At 40.1% G+C, this 24,981-nt stretch overlaps 3 protein-coding genes and 1 long non-coding RNA gene across 4 annotated transcripts; 1 reads left to right on the top strand and 3 right to left on the bottom strand.

Annotated features, from left to right (window-relative positions):
* Positions 1 to 2,060: 2,060 nt before the first annotated feature.
* Positions 2,061 to 4,744, bottom strand: LOC133730212 (uncharacterized). Its single transcript, XM_062157843.1, has 4 exons — positions 3,877 to 4,744; positions 3,275 to 3,327; positions 2,990 to 3,075; positions 2,061 to 2,388 (listed from the first exon to the last, which is right to left on the bottom strand). Exons 1-4 carry the CDS (start codon positions 4,742 to 4,744, stop codon positions 2,061 to 2,063), a joined length of 1,335 nt encoding a protein of 444 aa, XP_062013827.1.
* A 6,617-nt stretch (positions 4,745 to 11,361) lies between these two features.
* On the bottom strand, positions 11,362 to 11,973 carry LOC133730211 (uncharacterized). Its single transcript, XM_062157842.1, has one exon. It carries the CDS (start codon positions 11,971 to 11,973, stop codon positions 11,362 to 11,364), a length of 612 nt encoding a protein of 203 aa, XP_062013826.1.
* A 411-nt stretch (positions 11,974 to 12,384) lies between these two features.
* Positions 12,385 to 13,447, bottom strand: LOC133729147 (uncharacterized). The gene is made up of 3 exons (XR_009856251.1): positions 13,325 to 13,447; positions 12,787 to 12,882; positions 12,385 to 12,689 (listed from the first exon to the last, which is right to left on the bottom strand). It is a non-coding gene; the product is annotated as an uncharacterized LOC133729147 (long non-coding RNA).
* Positions 13,448 to 14,284: 837 nt separating this feature from the next.
* Positions 14,285 to 16,004, top strand: LOC133730210 (uncharacterized). Its single transcript, XM_062157841.1, has 3 exons — positions 14,285 to 14,776; positions 14,986 to 15,165; positions 15,249 to 16,004. The coding sequence occupies exons 1-3, from the start codon at positions 14,285 to 14,287 to the stop codon at positions 16,002 to 16,004; spliced, it is 1,428 nt and encodes a 475-aa protein (XP_062013825.1).
* The last annotated feature ends 8,977 nt before the right edge of the window (positions 16,005 to 24,981 follow it).

Here is a 24,981-nt window from a genome sequence, read left to right as displayed (position 1 = left end):
GCTTTTGTTAGACATGCCATTTTTGTTGTTTAGGTGCCTTCAAACATTGGCATTTTAAGTTGTTGAATATGCCTTGGAACATATGCTTTATTTCATGACTTTGGTGGAAATGAACATGGCTTCTAGTATGAAAATATGTGTTGTTTCATTTCTTGCTATTTTGGGCTTAGCTATCAGAATGTTATGCAGTTGGAATGAAGTTCAGGTACCAATGTTGTATGAATTTTGGTCAAAATTTGCTTTCTATCCAAATTTAGAGCGGAATAGGCTTTAAAGGGCCCACAAAACAGGTATGAGTAGACTCAGTGGCGGGAATACTAAAACGGACGGAAATAACCTAAAAAATTGCCATGTGGCAAACGGCGTAACGGTGAAATGGGATCTAGGTACTTATGTTGGATCGGGGAGTGAACGTCAGGTACCAATCTGACATTTTTTTAAGTTGAGGTACCAAAGTTACTAATGGAAAGAAGGTGAGGTATGGTTCGTATCTTTTTCCCTGCATTGCATATATGAAAACAAATATTACATCAAGTTTTGATCATACGGCGACTATCTCCCTCTCCTTACGCTCTACTAGGGTTAGGGTTCTGTGAGAACTTGGTTGTGCGGCAATGTCTTCCTATGGATGCTGCTATTGCATCAATGATGGCTGCTACTATTATAACTCCAATGGGGTTATAGTCCTCTGTGCGTGGTTAGGACATGTGATGGTTTGGTGTCATGATGATCGGGTGCTACAAGGGTTGACGTTGGGTTTGATTTGGATTTTTGTGGCTAATTCGTTGACACCTCCCCTCTCATCGAAAGCCTTCTCAGAGACGGTGTCTTAGTTGTTAGGGTTGGTGCCTATCCTTCCTTGGTGGAGATATTTTGCATGCATGAATGCGTAGTATTTATGGTCTGTGCATTCATGGTGACAACTTATGTATTTAAAATTGGTGCATAGTCAAGTGCATGTATTGGATATAGTGCATGGTCAAGTTGTTGGGAATAAATGCATGATTCATGAATGAGCATTGATGAAGTCAGTATAGAGACTTCTATCAATGGCTATGAATGAATGGAGCTTGTGTGGAGGCAAGCAAGACAACAAGAAAAACTCGAAGGGTCTTCAAGATGTAGAAGATAGAGGGAGTTATGTTCAAGGGCGTGTATAGCTCTTGGGGTAGAGTGATCTTCTAGGATGAGAGAGGGTGTAGAAGGGTTATCTTGTTGGATACAAGGGTTGCGTTGGGTAATCTTATACTTCTGTAATTCTCTCATAGAGAAGATGAAAGCTCTCCCATTACGTATGCATGAATTTTGGCCGAACCTCGTTAAAACTTGTTGTCTTCTTGGCTTGGTTGTTTCTTCTTTCCATCTCTACTGCTAGTACTTGCGTGGCGGGGAATTAATTTCCTAATATTAGTGTGCACGGTTCGGTGTATGGACTAGTGGCGAGTCCTGTCGCCGGAGGTCAGTTGGAGGTGTTGATCCAGTATGAGCTCAAGGGAGATAGTGTGGCTAGCTATGAGCCGGGTCTTTGGGCCTACACCATGTCACCTCTATCTTTCTTGTGGCCCAAGTGTGGAAGTAAGGGATTGAGTTTGGGCTAGTGTGGAAGTAAGGGATTGGGTTTGGGCTTGAGGTCTATGGGCCTGGAGTATTAATCCCTTTCTTTGCTACTTTTTGGTTTTGTTCTTTGTAGGGCGTTTTTGAGCTAGCAGGCATGTTTTCGACTCTTGTTCTTTGTGGCGGACTCCCAGATGGATGTAGTGAAGTCTTGTACAACAATTGCATTCTTAGACGGGTGATTATTGTGTCTTCTGTGAGTTGCGTAGGTGTGTAGGGCATGTAGTTTAAATTTACCTTTATTCTTAATCACTTCTTATTTAGTTTAGTCACTTTGAATAAAGCATGCATGGAAGTTCTATATTGTGTTATATGGTAGGGATTTTCTTCCTTGTTAGGCTGAAAAGGCAAAGCAATGTTTTTTTTTGCTTCAGAGAGCTTAAGCTCTAGAGTGTGTGTAATATCCTGACGGTAATTTTGTGAAGTCTTGAGAATATATGAAATGTTTAATTATCAACACCTTTTCTCTCATGTCTATTCATCAGTGGTATTCCTGTTTCATCCTTAGAAGCTGCAGGCACAACATATTGACATTGTGGGCAAAACTTGCTCTGCTCCAACAACTTGACAATGCAATCGCCATGGTAAAAATGCGAACATAGCATATGAATTTCTTCGGAACCAACCACAATCTCCTCTGCACAAATCGCACGCATGGTTGACGCTTCCACTATTCTCACCCTCTCCAACTTCTCAATCGACATTTTACTCGCCGGCTCAAATATAACCTCACCCATCATCATGTCTTCCACCTCCAACATCAAAATCTGATTCCTCCATGTCATAATAAACATAAACATGCATAGTAATTTTAAGGGACTTGCAATCCTGATATCCAAACAGCTCAAACTTCAGAACTTAGCATCCCCTAGTAACAGTGCTGGCCTTGGGCCTAGGGCCTCAAAAAGAAATTTTATGTTGGTCTGCAATAAAAAAAAAAAAAAAAAGTAAAGAAACAGAAGACGCATAGACGCAATATGATGAGGACACCCTTCAACCCCATCAATTATCCTTCAAGCCCAATTAGTTTAGTCCATCAGTAGATCGTAGGCCTAGTCCAATTTCCTTTTGTGGTTCTGTGACACGTGTTGGTCACCTGTAATGCTAAGGACACCTTCCTCTAGTTTATATCTCATGTTCTGTTGCCATTGAAGCTTAGAGAGGAAATGAATTGCTTTTGATATTTTCGTTGTCTTTCTTTCTTTCAATTTCCTTTACTTATTGTCTTATTCACCAAAAAAAAAAATTTCCTTTACTTTTACTGTATGTGCTCCATCAACTGGTAATTAGAGCCATGACTATTAAGAGGCAACCAAATCCAAATGCCCTCTGTTCCCTTCTCCTCTGCACTTGTCAATCCACCACCACCGCTCACATCTGCTCAACCATCCTCCGCTTCCCAACTCCCCAATACCTCTTCACCTCCTCCTGAGTTTTCAGACTTCCAACACTCTGGAATTTCTGCAAAACCAAAATGAAGAGCTGCACTTGTCCATGGAAACACTCACCCAAAATCAAAATCAAATACACCGTACTAGCAGCACTCCTCCAAAACTGCCAACAGCCATCGTCCGCCACCGACATCACCACATCTTTAGGGATTCAATTGTTGAATTTGTTGGGCCTCAAAATTTTTTTCGCCTTGAGCCTCCATACTCACAGGGCCGGCCCTGCCTAGTAATCTATCTGCAATGGATTGGCGATATTGCAACGCTATACAAATATAAGAAAGAGCTTGAGTAATGTGAGTCCTGGTCACGGTTTGGTCGTCGACGCTCTTCAGTGAGTCACCCAGTGGGAGACCGTCCCTCAGGCTTGTATAATTGTGCTCGTCGTCGAGGAGAGCTAGCTAGGTATCCATGAATAAATGGTTGTATGAGAACTCCTCTCCCTCGAGTACAGTAACATGTGATTGCACATACCGATATGGTGATTGAACTGGTTTGTAATATTTGATTATGGGTTGATCTGTTGATGATCGAACGTGAATGATATGACCTGTTTGAGAGTTTATATTATTATTATTATTATTAAGAACACAATCACAAACTCAGAGATTTCCTAGCTATTGTACATACAGCAGTCAAAATTAATTGAAGCAAGTGCAAAAAATATATGTCAGATAAACTATTCCCAGCGCCTAAAGTTTTACATGGAAAGACTTCTCAAGGCAATATGAGACAATAATAGGCCCGGCCACATCTCCCAGAATATGACCAATCCACTGGCCAGTTGAAGGGCGAAAAAGAGTGGCACCAATACCTGCCCCAATCGAAGCAAAAATCAGTGATGCACCACACCTGATAGTAGTGCCCCAAACCTTATTCCCAAGACGTTTAAGCTTTTGTGGTGTATCAATTTCATCAACCACTTCTTTAGAGTTTGTCATTCCAGAAAAAGTTCGGTAGATATCAATGCTAACTGAGATGATCCAAGATGCTGCAACATCTAGAAAGTGTCCTCTCATAGTCATCTTGCTAACACTGAAGAAGAAAACGTAAGTTGGCATTCTTCTTCCAGCTTTCCTCATCGCAGACTTTGAGGTATCTTTCAGAAGTTTCCATGCCATTCTCTGTGACACATAATGAACAGAAATTCTTTCCAGAATCCGTTTAGTGGTTGAGACAGTAGCATCACGAGCAATTTTCTTTAGTGATTTTTTGAATGGAGCAACATAATCTACATGTTGTTCTTCTTCAGTGTCCCGCAGGAAGTCATCATCGTCCTCTTGCAAGTTTCTACGAGGCTCCAGAAGAGGTAAGTAGAACATCAAAAATGACCTCAGAGTCGTCAGAGTTAGAGCTCTCAATTCGAAAGCTGAGAATAGAGGCTTTAACTCGATTGTGTATTCCTTGGTACCGAAATTCACAGATTCATTCTGAAATATTTTTAAGGATGCACTTCGTACATTAGAGGTGTAATCTTCAGACAATGTTGCTCCAGCATCACAATAGGCAACTGGAACCCTAAAATTACTGAAGAAGGACTTGTAAACGTAAGGAGCTCCAGCGGTGACGGAGGCGGCGGTGGCGGCTGCTTTAGCGGAGAAAAACCCAGAAGCGTGTAGGCTTTGGGTTGTAAGACTTGGGTTTTTTCTCAGCAGATCTAAGACAATTGCTATTCCCGCCATTGTTAGTAAACCACAGAACTAATCCAAACCCACAAAAACTCTCAAACCAAAGAACTTGGTTGCTCCGTTGCTTCGTATTGAAAAAACAAAAAAAAAAGAACTTGGTTGCTACCCTCCTGGCTCTTAATTTGCTCCTACGGGGCCCCGGGTAAAAGCATGAGATTTGAGAAATCGAAAAGATGGGTTTTTGTTGACACCAAAAAGAAAAAAAAGATTGGATTTTGGCAGAATGAGATGAGAAAGAAGATGAAGAGACTTGAAAGGGTGGGTAGAGCCGCAGAGGGACGTGGTTCGTATTCCTATGCTCCTAGCCAATTCAGTGTAATATCATTGTAGCTGACCTGTTTGAGAACTAATATATAGAATAATACCCTTGTATTGTACTATTGTTTCCCGAATTGGGTGGGGATTCATATTTTCCTTATCAAACTAGGATATTCAGACCTTTGGGTAGTTTTCCTAAAAAAGATGGGGTATTTTCCCAGTTAAACAAGGATTCCTATCTATAGAACAAGGATCATACTTTCATTAGGATTAGGAATTTCGGAATTAAATAAAAAAATTTCAAATAAGCAAGGGGACAATTACTCCCTTAACTCACTTCTTAAAAAAAAAAAAAAATACATGTATTGAGTATTTCTATTATTTCAGAAATTTTCACGTTTTCTCAAATTATTGAATATTGAATGGTATTACCCACTATCTTTGAGATATATGTATATTATTGAATGGTATCACCCTGTTATACACACACACACACACACACACACACACACACACACACACACACACTATTATTAAGAAAATATGCTTTGTTAGCCAAAGTGGAAGTGAAAAGACGACTAAATCCTTAGACCATAGATTATCTAAAAATATCTATTAAAAAATAGAGGACATAATCATAATAAACAAAATAACAAAATAAAATTTTAATTTATTTTCCCCTAAAATCTCTCTCTATAAGTTATAACTTCCCACTTCCACAGCAAAAGAGGGAAAAAAAATATTCCAAAACTCCCCACATTTTCTCCAATGATTATTTTTTATTTTTAAAAGTTAAATTCACACACAGAGTGTGTGTTTTGGTCTAGTGTGTGTGTGTGTGTATATATATATATATATATATATATATATATCTAGGTGCACGCTATAGTCTCCTCATTTACGGAGATGACTTTGAAAGTGCATCATATGTGGTGTACATATATCGACTTTGCAAGACTGCGAAGTTGCTTTATCTCCATTTTCAAGAGAAGGAAGGCACATAGCGAAATGGTATCGCAGTTAGAATCAAGAACTGAAAAATCGATAATATCCTCGAAATTTCCACGATATTTCCGTTTTTTTAGGGCCTCTATATATCTTTGACTTACCAAGAGAATATCGGGACAAATTTTCGAAATTTCTCAAAATTTTTGGAAATATTTGAAATTTTCTCGATATTTCTTGAAATATTCAAAATTATAGCGAAATTCCGAGATTATTGCCATCTCTCGTGATATGCGGCTCGTGAAAACTAGCTCTTGTCCTTATCCAATCTGACTAAACTGTAGGCCTCATCATTTAGCCCTTTGGCCCAAAGCCCGCTCGGCCCGTAGGGGCGAAGCCCGACCCGGACCTTGCATTAGGGCGGGCCGGCCCTACCCTTTCTCAAATAGGGTAGGGTAAGGGTCATGCAAATGAAGCCCGGCCCGACCCTTTAAGCCCGCCCAATTAAGCCCTAATAATTTTCTATTTTTTCTATTTTTTAAATATGTTTCTCTTTAGTCTATAACATACAACTTATCTCTTTTTTGTAATTGATTTCCTAAGCTTTATTTTCTTTAATTTTTATTTCCTTTGTTAAACAACAATTAATTTTGGGAGATTTAGAGAGATAGTTAATTGAATATAACCATCTTAACTAATATTTATAAATGTTATAACTTATAAGTTAATTCCAATATATATATATATATATATATATTAATTATGATCAACAAAAAACAATGAGTCCTGTATTACCTTTATAACCATTGAGCCACATTTTGAGATAAAAAATAAAAATAATATATTTCTTTTTGTTAAATAAATTAAGGCCCTTTTAGGTCCATTTCTGTAATACCCCGAAAAATCCAAATTAAATTCCGTGGATTTTTTAGAAATGATTTCACGATAGTGGGAGCGAGTACGAGGCTCGGAGAAGTTGTGGAATTAGTTCGAACGATTAATTTTCGAAAACGAACGTTATTTAGGGGCTCGCGAAAGTTGACTTTTTATACGTTCAAAATTTGGGAAAATTTCCTTCATGAAAGTTGTAGAGCTCGTCGACACGATCCCGTGCATATGCGGAACGCAAAAATCGAAGTTCGTATGAATTAATTATGATTTTTTGAAAATGTTTCCAAATTAGTATAAAGCTTCCATTTTCGGAAATTTCCGAAAATATTTTCAGAATTTCCAAAAATGGAAGCTCGGAGCTGCAGCCCCTCCCCCGACCGGAAATCGCCTTCGATTTTCTTCCGGCTATTTCTTCCTCCTCCGGCCACCGATCCTCACCAAACTTCTTCCATTGGCTTCGTATGGTCCTTGCGCACCTGTCTGTGGCAGCCTTGCACGGCGGCACGGCCCCTAGCGGCGGCGGCGGCCCGGTTTCGATTTAAGCTCGATTTTGGTCAACGCCGGGTTTCTCCTAGCTCCGGCCACCAAAACTTCCGATCCTTGGCTCCATGAACTCCCCTCAACCTGCTGATCATCATACTAGGAGGATTGCACCTAGAGTGACCGGTTTCACGTTCGTCGGAGCTCGGTAAGTTTTCAATCCGAAACGAAAATCTTTCGATCGGTATATCTCGAGCTGTAGTGCATCGTTTTGACTGATTCTTGAACCAATGAGTTCTCCTTGATGTTCTTAACAACTCTCTAGAAGGGATCGAAGCCTGAAATTGAAGTTTTGACGTCGAAATCAAGCCTTGCCGGATTCTGCAAATTTCGCCGGATTCTGGAAATTTTCCGGCCACCTCGACTGTTTTAGGTAATTTCAACCACTTCCGGTCATTTTCAGCTTACATGATAGTTATGAAAGTTGTTAAGCATGATGAGAGGAAGAGGAGCGGCCCGGCCCCGACACCATTGGCGGTGGTCGGCGGCGGCTCTGCCCTAACTCCGGCGTCCCTTTTCCGGCCACCTCCGGGGGTCAAAAATATAGTTTCTGTGCATTTTTAGATTCTATATTTCAATACGATCATTTCGATATATTATACGCAATTTTTGGATATCGTATGATTAAGTTATGAATTTTTAAGTTTCGATCGATTTCGATCGTTAGATTTGTGATCTGTGAAGTTAGGACCGTCAGATGGACTTGTAGTTTTGATATGATGATCTTATGACTGTTCCAGTGGCTTTGTGTGGTCATGGGCGAAGATCCGACCGTTGGATCTTCGTATAAATGCAAAACAGTGATTAGGGAGGCGATTCGTGAGAATCCGTCCGTCGGATTTTCGTATAAATTTGTGAAGATGTTAGTAAGGACGATTCAGGAAGATCTGACCGTTGGATCTTCGTGATGATTTTTGGAGGGTGATCCTAAGGGCGATCCGTGAGGATCCGACCGTTGGATCATCATTTAATTTCGATCCGACCGTTGGATTGTCGTTTGAATATGTTTTTGAGTTATTGGCTAAGTTAAGGTCATGTGTGATTAGGTGATTGACGGTCTCCCTTGGGTGAGCGGTTTTGGTGTGTATTGTGTTGAATTGAAGACGCAGCGGGAATATCGAGGTGAGTAAATCGCACATGGTTCATTCACGAACCGAAATTCGGTGATTTTATTTAATTGGGAAATTGTGGAAATTGTTTTATGAAAATAAATATTTGTTTTAAATTATATGGACTTGATCGACTACGGTCCATAGGTAAGTAAAATGTATTTAAACTATAAAAATGAATTTCTAGATTTTATTGCATGTGAACTATAGTTGGTATTAGTGGTCACTCTTGTGTGGGTGACTACGTATATATATATTTACGTGGAATATATATTGGATGGTGTGACATCGGGTGAAGTATTGATGTGATTTACTGAGTTATATTTTGAGCATTACCCTTTGGAATATGTGATTTATCTTAGATGTTGTGTTGTCTATGATAATGGGTAATTGAGTAAAGTGCGATAGTTGAGTCGTTGAGATGAATTAAATGAGGAGTCGAGTGAATTGAGGAAAGCAGTCATTCGTAAGGTGAACCTTGGCCCAGGTGACACTTTACGATACAGTTAGAGCTCTAGTCTGTCTGCCGTCATACTGCTTGGGGGATAAACGAGTTATCATATGCCCTTGGGTATGACATGACATACTGAATGGGGTGATTAATATAATTAATCATAAGCCTGTAAGTATGATATACTGAATGGGGTGATTAATATAATTAATCATAAGCCTGTAAGTATAATATACTGCATGGGATGATTTATATAAATAAATCATAAGCCTGTGAGTATATATTGAGTAAGAAGTTGTTTATTATTGAGTAGTCATGATGAGATGTGAGTTGATTGATGCTTGAAGTGATGTTGTACACTTCAATTCTTATGCAAAACAAAATTAAAATGTGCTTGAGTTGATTGTGTTACTTTAAATCGTGCAATCCTTTCGTTTACTCATACGAGCTTTGCAAAAAGCTTACCGGGTTTGTATTGTTGCAATCCCGGTACACTATTCAAACGGTGTAGCGGGTAATCCTGCAGGTCAGGAGAATCAGGGCGGTGATCGAGCGGGTTAGAGTATTTGTTATAGTTTTACAGCATTTGTAATAGTGAGGTGAGTTAAGCTCATTGAGCCTTAGAATTTGATTTGGTGAGAGTGTGTTGTAATAATTAACTTGAGGATTTGATTTATTGTAATATTGAGAGGTGTGAAGTGTGGTTGTTTTGAGAAAAAAATTCAGGTTGTATTTATGTGAGTTGTATTAATTCATGTTTCGGATTCGGATTTGTTATTCAAAATCCGGGGCGTGACAATTTCGGCCCTATTTGGCCCTATTCGGAAGGCCGGCCCGACCCGGCCCTTTCAGCCCTAGTGGCTCGGGCCTTTCGGGCAGGTAAGAGTTAGCATATTTAAGCCCCGACCTGACCCTACCCGGCCGTAAATTTTGTTGACTTTGACTAGGCTCGCCCCGGCCCGACCCGACCCTAAGTCCTAAAATTTTGGGTAGGGCCGGCCCTAGCCCAGTCCATGATGACCCCTACTAAACTAATAACATCTATAGAGGAAAACTTTAAAATTTATAGGGTCATGTATTGCTCTTTGTGTCTTTTCTCTCTATGCTTATAAATCTTCTAATTATCTAATTTGCTAACTAGCAAACATTTGGCTCTATTAAAAAAAAAAAAAAACTTTTCTATGTATTTCAATGGACTATTTTCTACTTCTTTTTCTGTTTATGTGAAGACCGATTTTTTTTAACATATGTATTTAATTGTAAAATATTATTATAATTAATAATTAACTCTTCTAATCTCCTATTTAAATCATTTTTGAGAATTCTCATGTCGAATTTCATATATTTGTCATGTCAGTGTATCTTATTATACTCCAAATTACTACAATCACTATACAATTAAGTTCATCAAAAAGTCAAACATTTTTTTTTGAAATATTATAGGTAACTGATAATGTAAACATTTCATGAAAATTCATTAATGAATTCCATGTTACTTTCTAGATGTCCATCATTTTTTTCGAAAATTTACTTAGATCGAAATTTCCTCGATATTTCCCTCGAAATTTTCATTTTTTGGACTATCGATATTTCCTCAATACAGTAAGCTACAAACGGAGTTCGAGATAAAAAGGTCTGATGAATATTTGAACACGTACTGCACAAATATTGAGTACTGGTGCTTTTCAGAATGCTTTGAAGTTTATTAACATGCACTTAGTTGAAGCAATGCATGCAAGAAGTTAAAAAAATTTCTAAACATGTTGGGTTTGCTATCCTCCCTCACATAGTCAGAGGTTTTGCAGCAATTGAAAGTTAAAGCATTGAAGAGAGCGAGCTTACGGAAGAGTATGTGTTGGGCAAAATTGATCGAAGATAGAGATCGAAGTAGAAAGGAAAAACAAAGAATATGCAAAGAGTGATCAGATCAGAGCTGAATTGATCACAAAGGGGATTGCAGTCATGGATGTAGGCAAGGAGACGATGTGGAGACCTTTATCCAAGTAGAGCAAGTGCGCAACAAGGCTTTACTAGCTGCACTCTTCTGTTTTGCGTTGACATGAATCACATGATGATGTAGGCTTGGATACCTGACTAACCCTTAGCATAATTTTTTTTTTTTTTGGTTTAAGGAATTAATGGATCTACATGTATTTGACTTTAGTACGATTACAATGATTTACCAAACTGAATTTGCATGAAAATAAATTAATGCATGCATGTCTTGTTTCTAATGAGTAAGGGATAGAGCTGATCGACATTTAAGTTTTGTTTGTTACTGGTTCTCAAATGAAAGAGGGCAAGAAAGAAGATGATAAACGATATTGGCAATTTGGAACAATATCCGATTAATGAATGACAAAATTTTACATATATCAAATTACATCGCATCAAAGTTAGACCTATTTCTATCATCTTTATTCAGGCTTCATCAACTGCTGGCTTATACCATACCTACACGGTAGGCAATAACTACTTTGCAGCCACCTGACAATGCAATCTCTATGGTACATGTGCGTACATGGGATACGAGTTTCTTCGGAACCAACCACAATCTCCTCGTTACAAACGGAACAGAAAACAGACTCCTCCTCCTCCTCCATGTTAGAATCCATGTCATCCTCCTCCGTATCCGAATCCATGTCATCCTCCGTGTCCGAATATGTGCCCTCCTCCTCCATGTCAGAATGACCAAGACCATAAATATCCATGTAGACTTTAACCCACAAATTCAAACCCTTGGCTTTGGCACTTGCCTTTGCATCGCTTAGTATTTTTTCTACAACGGAATGGTGATACCGGCACGGAACACGCAAGCTAGAAAGCGCGCCTTCAATGACAGTCCTCGACACAATTGGCTTCTCCCTCAGTAAGTCACCGGTTTGAAGATGGAGCAAGGAGGCAGGACCCCCATAATTCGGATCAGTCACAAAGCTGATATTCATCAAGAAGTACTGATTCTCCGACGACTCCGGTCTCTCCCGTACCATAAAAGGATGCTGGAACGATTGCACACACAAAGTGCCCATCACGATCGACAGAGAAATTAATCGAACGAGAAAAGATATGGAGGCTGTTCGAGAGGTTAATTTGACCAATATATAGAAGGACTACATATTTCCTACTCGGTGTGGGACGCAATTTTCCAAGTTTAATTAGGTTTCAGAACTTCTCACCAAAAAAAAAAAAAAGGTTTCAGAATTATCCCATATCTTTTTGTGTCGGTGGGGTTGTTTCCTTTCATTTGGGCCTTATCCTTGTTTTCCATAGAACTAGGGGGAGAACCGTGCGATGCAATGGACAGATAGTTGTAGCGTTTTGTGTTTTTCTTTTCAATATTTTGTAGTCGAGTGCGGTTTGATTAATAAAAATAACTAAGATGTCTTTGAATGGAACAAAAGATATGAGTAATAAAATAAAGTCAAGCGACATTGTTTAGGAGTTAGGTTAAACTATATCAACATAGATCTAGGAGCTGCATTTTGTACACAACAACATGTCTCATCAAAAAATGGTTGTTACAAACAATTGCCAAGGAGCAAAAATTATTTTGATGGCTCCATTTAGAGTCTCCAGCTAGGAGGGATAGGTGTTGTCCTATCTTCAACAAAGGGAGGCTGTAATCGTCGCCGCCACTACTTCCCAGCAACATTGCTTGTACCTGACTTCCCAGCAATACTCATGTACTTGACTACCCAGCAATGCTTCTACTCTTATGCACTTTCATTGTTAAGATTCCATAAGCCTGCAACCACATCATATCCATTTTTCTATGCTGAAACTTTAAACTCAGAAAATAGCTCAATATATGAATCAAATCCAGATAAGACATGAAATCTTACTTGAACTTAGTACTCCATCCGCTTGTATTATCATGGTATACCATTGATGTGTCCTCAAAATTAAATCCACTTGATATACCAACTGTGTCGTCAATGCTGCATGAAGAGGTCAGAAAGTTAGTAAGATCCATTTAAATTAATTCTTGTCATTAATCACCATGTACACATTGTGAAAGACCCAAAACACTACAGCAGAGTATTGCAGCTTGAAACAATAATTCAAATGGTGCCATCTCATCCCTTCTCTCTATATCCACAATTTGCCAAATTTTATAGAATGACTATTGACAGGACCAAGCTACTGAGCCAGAAAAGTAGAATGATATGCAGTACACATAAAAGGAATATGCAAAATGAGGAGGTTGTTAGTAATCACCTATCCCTAACATTTCATAAACTGCATTATTAAGATAGGAAACATCAAAAGCCAACATACTCATAAAGCCTGCAAATGCATGTAAGCTATGTAAATTCATATAATTATATTGAAGCAAATGAAAGCTAGCTACAAGCCTACAACAAATATGATATGAGTTACCGCTGATGTTGAAGACTTCCTCAGCAAACTAAATATACCAAGGAGCCGCACACAAATAAATGAAGACAGGTCTAGTAAAAAGAGAAATCTGATCTGTACAGACAAAATCCATCTGTATCAAATCCCCCTCCCCACCGTTTTTTATCAATGCATGGGTGTAGCTGGTAAACATTCTCAAGCTCGATCCATGCAATAAATCTTTACGTCAGTATTAATTTTTTTTTTTTTTTTTGGTTCCACTTATGCAGGGATACAGGGTCATTTCTGTTCATATGCCACCTGCATGGAATCATCAAGAGTGGATTTAAGCATTTGAAAAGTTTTTGAATGCTATTCATGTCCATAATGTAAAAACTGTGTTTCCTTTCAGCACACATAAATTTTACCAAATTTTCTATCTCCTGTCAGTCTAAAATTGATTGATATCACTGATATAAAGTTATAAACAATTTGGTGCTACCAAAATCTGACAGCTAAAGGATTCCTTTTATGCACACGTGGATTTCAAATTTGGGTCAGGTTAGGCTATCCCTGCAGAGTTGGAGTAAAACGGCATTCCCTACTTCTCATGCTCAGGTTCGATCCTTAATTCGTGATTTGGAGGCTCTTTATGAATCAAATGCTCCTGGCATTTACTACCAAGTTCATGATCGATATCTCTGAAAGTATCTCCAATCTCTGGAAACGTGATGAAATGTATTGGCAGCAGCGATCTAGAGTTAATTGGCTTCAATTGGGAGACCAGAATTCAAGATTCTTTCATCAAGTCACCCTCCAGCGTCGTCAATTCAATAAGATTCTCCGTCTACAAGACGATTCAGGGTACTGGATTCACAAAGAACTTGATATCAGTACCAACTTCCTCACTTATTTGAAGCACCTGTTCTCTTCCACGGGTCCGCAACAATGGTCCGAAGTCCTTGAATTTGTTGATCCATTGGTTACTGATGATATGAAGTTATGAACCAGACTTTGGCCATGCCTATTTCATTAGAAGAGGTGAAAGCAGCAGTCTTTGACTTGGGAGCTTTAAAAGCACCTAGCCCTGACGGATTCTCAGGTACCTTCTATCAATCCCATTGGGAAACAGTTCAGTCTGTTGTTTTGGATTCAGCTTCCCACCATCAGTCCACAAATAATATCCTTCACTCCTTAAACCAAACTCATATTGCATTGATTCCTAAAGTCAAAAATCCTTCTACAGCTTCCCATTTTAGGCCAATTGCTCTCTGTAACTTCTCATATAAGATCCTAGCTAAGATCCTTGCAAACAGATTGAAGCCTTTAATGCCTTCCCTCATTTCTTCAAACCAATCTGCTTTTGTAACTGATCGTCAGATTCAGGATAACATTATGGTAGCTCATGAGGTCTTCCATTACCTCAAACTTCTTCGCTCTGGATCTGATGGGGCTTTTGGCTTAAAACTAGATATGAATAAAGCCTACGATCGAGTAGAATGGTCTTTCCTTCGGAGTGTCTTTTGAAAATGGGATTTTCTTCCTCGTGGACCAATCTGATTATGAGTTGTGTGTGCTCTGTCACTTACTCGATTATGCTTAATGGAAAGCCAGGAGAGTGGTTTGCTCCGTCTAGAGGTCTACGTCAAGGTGATCCTCTCTCACCATTCTTATTCCTGTTTGTTAATGATGTGTTGTCCAAGATGATGCTTAAAACCACTGATTCCAATCTGATTCATCCTGTTAGACTTGGCCCTCAACAGATAGCAGTTAGTCATTTACTGTTTGTAGATGACTCGCTTTGTTCTTCTTTAAAGCTTCTTTGGATAACTGCTTGTGTTTATCCGACTTGCTTCATACCTTCTGCACTGCTTCTGGCCAGCGTATCAACATGGACAAATCATCCATTTACTTTAGTCCTAACACTCCTCTGCCAATTGTCTAGTTAATCAGTAATGTCTTGCAGATGAAAGTTGTCGATGACCTTGGCAGATATCTCGGATTGCCAACTATTTGGGGAAGATTGAAAAGAAAAGCTCTTGCCTTTGTTAAGGATGCAGTGAAGAACAAAGTGGACGGTTGGAAGCAAGCTATGTTAAGTCATGCCGGTAAAGAGACCTTAATCAAAGCTGTAGCATGTGCAATTCCGGCGTATACAAAGGCCTGTTTTAAATTTCCAGCTTCAACCTGCAAAGAGATCAACTCTATCCTCAGCGATTTTTGGTGGGGCACTTCAAAATCTTCTAGTATTCATTGGAAGTCCTGGGAGTTTTTGGGTCTCCCCAAATCTAATGGCGGTTTAGGCTTCCATAATTTTCAGGATTTCAATGATGCTCTTCTAGCAAAGCAAGTCTGGAGATTGTTTCACTCTCCGAATTCCCTCTGTGCTCAAGTTTTGAAGCAGCTTTACTTTCCTAATTCCTCCATTCTTCAAGCTAAAAGAGGTTCTTCCCCTTCTTGGCTATGGTCTAGTCTCCTTGCTGGCAGAGATCTTCTCCAAAATGGTGCTCTTTGGAACATTGGTAATGGGAATTCCGTCAATCTTTGGTCTGATAGTTGGATCCCCATGGTGCCTCCTGCCCCTCTTAACCCAGCAAAGGCTAACCTTAATCTTCCGGTGTCTTCCTTGATCAACTGGAATAATAATAGTTGGGACTTAAGCTCCATTGAAGCAGAGATTTCCCCGTTCAGCGAAGCAAAATCAATGCTATCCAGCTCATAGACAGCCATCTTCTTCATAAGCTTATCTGGCCTTTTGCAAAGAATGGAATCTATTCGGTTAAATCAGGTTACATCTTCTCCTTCTCCCGTAACTATCAACTCTCTTCTATTCATCCATCTCACTCTCACTCTATTCCTACCTCTACTTGGAAATGGATTTTTAGCATTCGAACCCTTCCTAAAATAAAGTTCTTCTTATGGCGAGCTCTTCATAATATCCTTCCAACTAAAGAAGCTCTTTTTAGTCGTCATATTGCTCGCAGTCCCCTTTGCCCTCTTTGTAATTCATTCCCTGAATCAATAGAACATGTGTTGTTTTCGTGTCCTTGGGTAGTGGCTGCTTGGTTTGCACACCCTTTTGGCTATAAAGTTTATGTGCAATCTCTCAGCTCTTTGGCTTCATGGATTGATCTCATTCGAAATTCTCAGGTGCCTAAAGAATTCTTTACCCACTTATCCTTCTTTCTTTGGCTCATTTGGAAGCATAGGTGTAGGTGTTTGTTTAATCATGAGTCTCCTAACCCAATAAAAATTGCAATGGCCTCCTATTCTGCTTCCATTGAATTTCTGGAAGCTATTCCGGCCAAAGGTGTTCAACACATTCCTAATCCCTCTCTTTCATTGCCAAGTAACCTTGATGTTTGGTCTCCCCCTGTGGCTCCTTACTTCAAAGTCAATACTGATGCGTCTTGGAATGCTGTCTCTAATTGTGGGGGTTTGGCTGCTGTTGTTCGTGATCATGTGGGTAAGTTAGTCGATGGCTTCGCTGGAGTGTCGCATGCTCTTTCGCCGATGGCAGCAGAGCACATGGCTATTTGTGAGGGGCTTATCCTCATTGCCAATCTTCCTCCGGGGCCGATCACTTTAGCATCTGATTCCCTCTCTCTAATCCAAGCTCTCAAGTCCGGTATCCCTAGCCTCCTCAGGACTGGACCGTCACTAACTTGTTTTTTAAATCCCGGTACCTCTCACTAAACAGGCAAATCAGCTGGCTTTGGACAAGCAGGAAAGCAAATGTTTGGCTCCAATTTTGCTGCAGCTGGTCAACAGTCTCTTTTCTTGCGCGGGCGTGCCAGCACCGTTCGGGTGCGGTCGTCGGGGGTGTCCCTTGACCTGACTTCTGTTGAGCGATTGTAGACGAGGAGAGCACCAACCTCGTCGCGGGATTCTTTGTGCCTCGTGGCGAGGACTTTGCTGAAGTTTCTTCTTGTTAACACAATCGATACTCAATATTGTAGATCGAGCAGAGCGACATCACCGGGAAATGTTGAGATCTTGCTAAAGCGTGACTTTAGCTTGGCTGGGTTGCTAGGGCGTTACCCTTGCTTGGCTGGTTCTGTAACCGTTGTGGTCGCGGCACTACCGTCGGCTCCCGAGGAGACTAGGACCGAAGCACGTTGACAGAGGGTTTGGTGGCACTGAAAGTCGGCTTCTGAGAAGACTAGGACTAGGAGTGTGATCACCGGTAAGAGAAAGAGAAAGAGAGGGAGAGGAGTTGCTCTTAGAGAGGTTTGCTCTAGAGAGAACTTAGATCATCTTAGAGATGTTGTTGTTGAATGTGAATGTGTCTGTGTATGGTCGTGGTACTACAATCGGCTCTCTAGGAGACTAGGACCGAAGTACGTTGACAGAAGGTTTGGTGGCACTGAAAGTCGGCTTCTGAGAAGACTAGGACTAGGAGTGTGATCACCGGTAAGAGAAAGAGAAAGAGAGGGAGAGGAGTTGCTCTTAGAGAGGTTTGCTCTAGAGAGAACTTAGATCATCTTAGAGATGTTGTTGTTGTATGTGAATGTGTATGTTAGAATGAGAGGAGAAGGTGTTTATATAGGGAAGAAAAAGAAGAGTGAAATGATGAGTGGAAGAAAAATAATGAAAGTGGAGTATGAAAGTGATTTGTAAAATATGGAAAAGATAGAGAAATGATGAAATGAAAGCAAGGCATGAAGGTGCAAAAACATGGAAGTGATGATGATCTATTAAAGAGATTGTAGTAGGAAAATATATCCAAGGAAAAAAAGAAAAGCATCTAGCTTTCTTCATGTGGGTAGGAAACATGAACATGTGAATATTGAGCTGGTTTTAGGTCAGTTTCTGCCCCTTTATTCCTTCAACTATTTCTCCAACAAGCCTTCAGAATGAGCCTTCGACTTCTTCATAAAAAATGTTCCACTATGAGTGTAGATCATCCTGACAAATTTTCAGAGCTTTATTCCATGCGGTTGGGCTGGAAATGCTGCTGGACCTCTTACAGGTCCAGTTTTCCAGTTTTGCTTCTGTAGAAAATTGGACCGATTGTTTGAAGGCCTTCCACTCAAAAATATCTCTGGAACTCTGCATAAGAAATGATCCTTGGGCTTTCTAGAATTAATCTGGAAAGTTTTAGCTCATTTAGATTTCATTTGGTTAGTCTGCCGCCCCTCCTTCCTTGTTTAGCTCGGTTTCTCCTAGCCGAAGTAGGAAAATGTGCTAAAGTTGACTTTTCATGTTTCCATGCTTCCATAGTAGGCTTTATTTAGCCTCTAAATATATATTTCGAACTTGTCGACAATATATAGCTTGAGCCACTGACATTGGCTCAATTTCTCCAAGACATGCCTTGTCAGGCCAAAATGCTCATTTTGGGTCCAAACATTGCCCCCCAGACCTCGAAGTCAAAGGTCTTCGTCTTGACTAAAGAGGTCTTGAATCAACACTACTCTTATAATGTCGTTGCTCCAAAGCCACTTGTATTGGCTTGACTAAAATTACTTGAACAGTAGCCTCTCTCCCTCTTAATTATACATAGTATACATATATTAATCGCCAGTCTTCTTTCGCGAACCATCCTTTGCGAGACCATGTAATTAAAACCACTTCGCTGCCAACAATTCGCAACCCAGCTTTCGCCACAATTATTGGCAAAAATATTGATTTGACCTCTTCCACTGCTAATACCATACTAGACATATTAAATGCCTCTTGTATATGTGCCCAGACCAATACCAATGGCCTCTTAAGTATATTAGCAAGTTCCAGCCACTATTAGGCAAGAACACAATTTTTTGCATCCTCCGCGACGCACAAATTTGAAACTCTTTTTGTATTTTTGTATTTTTGTATTTTTTTTTTTAATTTTAATAAGACATTGTGAATCAAGGTTTAGACATGCGGCCCAAGTATAGTCGTCTAGACACAAATTTTCTTTCAAATCCTTTGGGCAACCTTACTGAAATGGCCAGGTGGGGGAGGGCGAACAAGAGAGGCAGAATCCATTTTGACATGAGCTACTCCCACATAGTGGTTTAGGCCCATTTGCACGCACTTCTGGATTCAAGAACCTGTCATGAACGTTGTCTCCTTTCTAGACACCATTTCACATAGGCTATACTTACTAAGATGAGAAAGGTCATAAGTGTGAAGACAGTTCAACAAGTGTTAATAAAAACCTCTCTTAACCTTAAGGGACCTGAACTAGGCACCAATAAGGAGTTTAGGCCAATATTAACAAAAGAGACTTCACCTATTCCGTTATGATTCACAACTCCTTACCAAATTCAACTCTTTTTTTTTTTTTTTTAACTATGAAAATAAAGGTAAAAAACAACTGAAAACTGATAGGAAATTAACAAAAAAGCAAGGAGCTAGCAGCGATACGTTTGGCTAACCTCTAGAAGACCATGGGGGAGGCCATCTATGCTTCATTCCACACTCCGATGTATCAAAATTTGTAGGGTAAAAATCCCTCTTGTGAGAGCTTGTAGGAAAAGAACAAAGATACTTCTCATCGAAAACTTGGGAAAAATTTGGCTCGTAGGAGGAGTAATCTTCCCCCCCAAGTATCTTTGTTGGTTGGCGAAACATGATCTTCAATTGCACTTTTGGCGATGAAGATGTTCCAAGATCGGCTTTGTTGCCAACTACCATGTCATAGAACATGGTGTCTTCAGGATTAGCCACAGATTGGCCATTATAGACGACCACTTGCTGGTCTGAATTCTCCACATCAAGAGCTTCACTTGTTGGATAATTATAAACAAGAGTTAACTTGTATTGATGATACTCAAATTTACAGTTGCGAAGGACAACTTGGCCACTAGAATAATTGTTCTGGCCATTCATGCAACGTGCGTTGTAGATGTGCCCTCCACATATATCAAAGCCACCGCTTGGCCTTGAAGAATATATGAAGAACTTCAAGTTGAATTGATTAATAAAGCCACAAATTGGCTTCTGTAGACCACAACTTAATTGATAATTAAGTTGGTCCTGATTTTGATCACCTTCCCCATGACGTCCAGTAGCAGAGTCACAATTAAAATGATCATGAACTTGCTTCTTTTGATCAAAGGGATGATCATGGGCCATATCTTGCCCCCCATGCATCTGATCAGTGGCCACGTATTTGGCTTGATCAGTGGAGAAATCACATATTTGTTCAGAGACAATTGTATTGTCAGAAGAACAATCTTGTTGATGACATTTTCCATGCACAACCTCTGTGTAAGGCTGTGACTCACCAGTGAGACCCTTAGGTTGATTGCCACCTATAGGCAAGTTAGTCTCAGAAATGACCTCTTCGCGAGCAGCTTCTTGATGTTCCAATTTGTCTTGATGCGAACTGACTTGAGTAGCCAAGCTGGAACCTTCTTTGCGCAAGGTCGCGAACTCCGATGAGGTCTGTTTGTGCTGGGTCGCAACGACATTCATCGACTGCTGGTGGTTTTCTTGGGCTGGTTGGGTCACGTCGGCCAGCTGCTCCCAAGTCTGCCACGAATCTTGTTGGGCTGATTGGAAAAGTTCATCCATCCTCTTCTGCTGCGCCGCCAGGACCTTTTTCAAATTCGCATAATACGAAGCAGTGTTCTGTTGAAAGATAGCAAGTCGCTCCTCTACGCTCGCATTCTCCGGAATGGGAATGGGCACATAGCCTTCTATCATCGCCATGACTTCAGGAATTTCTTTTGGTAAAGATTTTCCTCTGGCATCCCAATGATGGTGAACACAAAAAGACTCTGATGTAGTCCCACTGGGCGTGCCAAAATGTTTGTTTTGAAGCCCGGTGGTTGAATGTGCTTCAAAAAAAAAAAATTCTAACCTTGTCCCACTGGGCGTGCCAAAATGTTTGTTTTGAAGCCCGGTGGTTGAATGTGCTTTAAGAGAAAAACTTCTAATGTAGTCCCACCGGGTGTGCCAAAATGTTTGTTTTGAAGCCCGGTGGTTGAATGTGCTTCAAGAGAAAAGACTCTGATGCAGTCCCACTGAGTGTGCCAAAATGTTTGGTTTGAAGCCCGGTGGTTGAATGTCTTCAAGAAAAGGAAAAAAAATTCTAACCTTGTCCCACTGGCCGTGCCAAAATGTTTGGCCCCAATTTTGCTGCAGCTGGTCAACAGTCTCTTTTCTTGCGCGGGCGTGCCAGCACCGTTCGGGTGCGGTTGTCGGGGGTGTCCCTTGACCTGACTTCTGTTGAGCGATTGTAGACGAGGAGAGCACCAACCTCGTCGCGGGATTCTTTGTGCCTCGTGGCGAGGACTTTGCTGAAGTTTCTTCTTGTTAACACAATCGATACTCAATATTGTAGATCGAGCAGAGCGACATCACCGGGAAATGTTGAGATCTTGCTAAAGCGTGACTTTAGCTTGGCTGGGTTGCTAGGGCGTTACCCTTGCTTGGCTGGTTCTGTAACCGTTGTGGTCGCGGCACTACCGTCGGCTCCCGAGGAGACTAGGACCGAAGCACGTTGACAGAGGGTTTGGTGGCACTGAAAGTCGGCTTCTGAGAAGACTAGGACTAGGAGTGTGATCACCGGTAAGAGAAAGAGAAAGAGAGGGAGAGGAGTTGCTCTTAGAGAGGTTTGCTCTAGAGAGAACTTAGATCATCTTAGAGATGTTGTTGTTGAATGTGAATGTGTCTGTGTATGGTCGTGGTACTACAATCGGCTCTCTAGGAGACTAGGACCGAAGTACGTTGACAGAAGGTTTGGTGGCACTGAAAGTCGGCTTCTGAGAAGACTAGGACTAGGAGTGTGATCACCGGTAAGAGAAAGAGAAAGAGAGGGAGAGGAGTTGCTCTTAGAGAGGTTTGCTCTAGAGAGAACTTAGATCATCTTAGAGATGTTGTTGTTGTATGTGAATGTGTATGTTAGAATGAGAGGAGAAGGTGTTTATATAGGGAAGAAAAAGAAGAGTGAAATGATGAGTGGAAGAAAAATAATGAAAGTGGAGTATGAAAGTGATTTGTAAAATATGGAAAAGATAGAGAAATGATGAAATGAAAGCAAGGCATGAAGGTGCAAAAACATGGAAGTGATGATGATCTATTAAAGAGATTGTAGTAGGAAAATATATCCAAGGAAAAAAAGAAAAGCATCTAGCTTTCTTCATGTGGGTAGGAAACATGAACATGTGAATATTGAGCTGGTTTTAGGTCAGTTTCTGCCCCTTTATTCCTTCAACTATTTCTCCAACAAGCCTTCAGAATGAGCCTTCGACTTCTTCATAAAAAATGTTCCACTATGAGTGTAGATCATCCTGACAAATTTTCAGAGCTTTATTCCATGCGGTTGGGCTGGAAATGCTGCTGGACCTCTTACAGGTCCAGTTTTCCAGTTTTGCTTCTGTAGAAAATTGGACCGATTGTTTGAAGGCCTTCCACTCAAAAATATCTCTGGAACTCTGCATAAGAAATGATCCTTGGGCTTTCTAGAATTAATCTGGAAAGTTTTAGCTCATTTAGATTTCATTTGGTTAGTCTGCCGCCCCTCCTTCCTTGTTTAGCTCGGTTTCTCCTAGCCGAAGTAGGAAAATGTGCTAAAGTTGACTTTTCATGTTTCCATGCTTCCATAGTAGGCTTTATTTAGCCTCTAAATATATATTTCGAACTTGTCGACAATATATAGCTTGAGCCACTGACATTGGCTCAATTTCTCCAAGACATGCCTTGTCAGGCCAAAATGCTCATTTTGGGTCCAAACAGCAAACAAAGTGGCTGATCATGTAGCTGCTTTAGCTGTTGGAGGAAAGTGTCCATCTTCATGGGTGGCTCATCCCCCTTCTTCTCTCGTTAGTATTCTACTGTATGATGGGCTTCCATGCCCCCATTAGCTTTTTATTTTGGTTGTGTAGGGTGTGTCCTGCCTTCCTTTCTTTGCTTTTCTGTTGGTTTCTGTTTATGCTCCTTAATACATTTCCCCTTTGCCAAAAAAAAAAAAAAAATATGACAGCTAAGAAAATATATGACTTTCTGACAGCTACCAAAATCTGTGCCTATCTACTGTTATATAATTCGGACAGTTTTCAATAAGAAACTATTATAAACTCCTTTGGTTTCATTATCGGCTATGTTCCTACCCATATGAAAAAAATGATTGATCCTGGATTTCATACCTTAAGGGGATAACATTTCCAAAGCTTTCAAGTATGAAGTCCTCTCTTTCTAAGTCTCTTACCATTACCTATTCTTTCAACCAATTGCCACAAAATCCATAAGAATATAAATCATAATTAAATTGAATACAACCAAATCTTAATAACAAAATGAAAGCTAATGTGAAAAAATTACCTCTGGAACAGTTTGAGCTGCTTCAGAAAAGCTTTCTCAATCTGAAATCAAATGATACTATTGTTAGTGACAACACAACCCTAACAAATTCTGAGAAACAAACTGTTTGGCTCCAAAATCAGTCTGGTGCAAACTGTCTCTTTTGAGTGCGCGAGCGTACCAGCACCATGGGGTGCAGTCGTCGGGGCGTCCCTTGACCTGACTTCTTCTCAAACGCTGTGGACGAGGAGAGCACCAACCTCGTCACCAGGTTCTTTTCTATGCCTTTCGGAAAAGGACTTCTTGCCTTACGGATAAGGGTTTTGGTTATGGTCTCTTGCGTTCACCGAATCGATACTTAGTGTTGTAGACTAAGCAGAGCAATCACTAGGAAGTTGGGAGAAAGCACAGGGTTTGCTAAAGCGTATCTTTAGCTTCGCTGGGTTGCGAGAGCGTTACCTTTGCTTCGCTAGTTTGCAACTAGGTTGCAGGTAGGTTTGCTCCGGAGAGGCTTTGATAATCTGTGCGATTAGTTGATTTGAGAGTTGTGTCCTTTCTATATCGTCTTTAGCCTCTATATATAGGCTATTGCAGATTCACTTTCCAAATATGAATGAAATACTATATTTTAGGCCACAGTTATTGGCCTTTGAATCAAATCAAAACTCTTAATAGTTTTGATAACTATCGTATAGATTAACTCTGTCGTAGCAATCTTCTAGGCAATGCTAATTACCTTTTGGAATCCTAGACGTAATATTCTCGGATGCGGTAGGATATGCACGTATCTTAATTGCAAATATATCGTCGCGAGGACTCTGTAGCTCGCGGCATGCAATTAGCTTGTATATATATCTTCCTTAGTTGGCCCACCACTTAGCAATCATATATACTCCTTGATTATTGCAATTAAGGTGGTTGATTCCTTCCCCAACTGTTCACATCCATTGCATGGGAAATTGTTTGCATATATAAGACAATTGAATCCTTCCTAAATTGGTCCATGTCCACCATATTAATTGTCGCATGAGTGCAGCTTGCACGTCTCCCCTCTTGCATAATCTTTAAGCAAACAATTATCCAATATTTGATAATAAATTAAGGAATATCACGATATGCTCTGAGATTGCTTGATCTTCAAGTAGGCTTTACTTAGCCTCTAAATAATATATTTCGAACTTGTCTGAAATCTAGGCGTGGACCACGAATATTGGCCCAGTTTTCTTCGAGTCCCCCTTATCGGGAAAAAATGTTAATTTTGGGTTCAAACACAAACCAAATAGTAGTAATTAGTAAATGTTAGACTAGGAATAAAATGAAAGTAAAAATTGAGTAACTCAAAAAAAAAAAAAAAAGGACTCATGATTTCAGGTTTTCCCATTCAAAACCAAGAAATAAATGGAAGTCTATGGCCAAAATGACATCTCAGTAGTAAATTGAAAAAAAAAAAAAAAAAAAAAAGT

The sequence above is a fragment of the Rosa rugosa genome, chromosome 2 (assembly GCF_958449725.1).
Source record: "Rosa rugosa chromosome 2, drRosRugo1.1, whole genome shotgun sequence".
Taxonomy (NCBI): domain Eukaryota; kingdom Viridiplantae; phylum Streptophyta; class Magnoliopsida; order Rosales; family Rosaceae; genus Rosa; species Rosa rugosa.
Note: the sequence above shows the minus strand (reverse complement) of the source record. Positions and strands in the feature narration are given on the sequence as shown.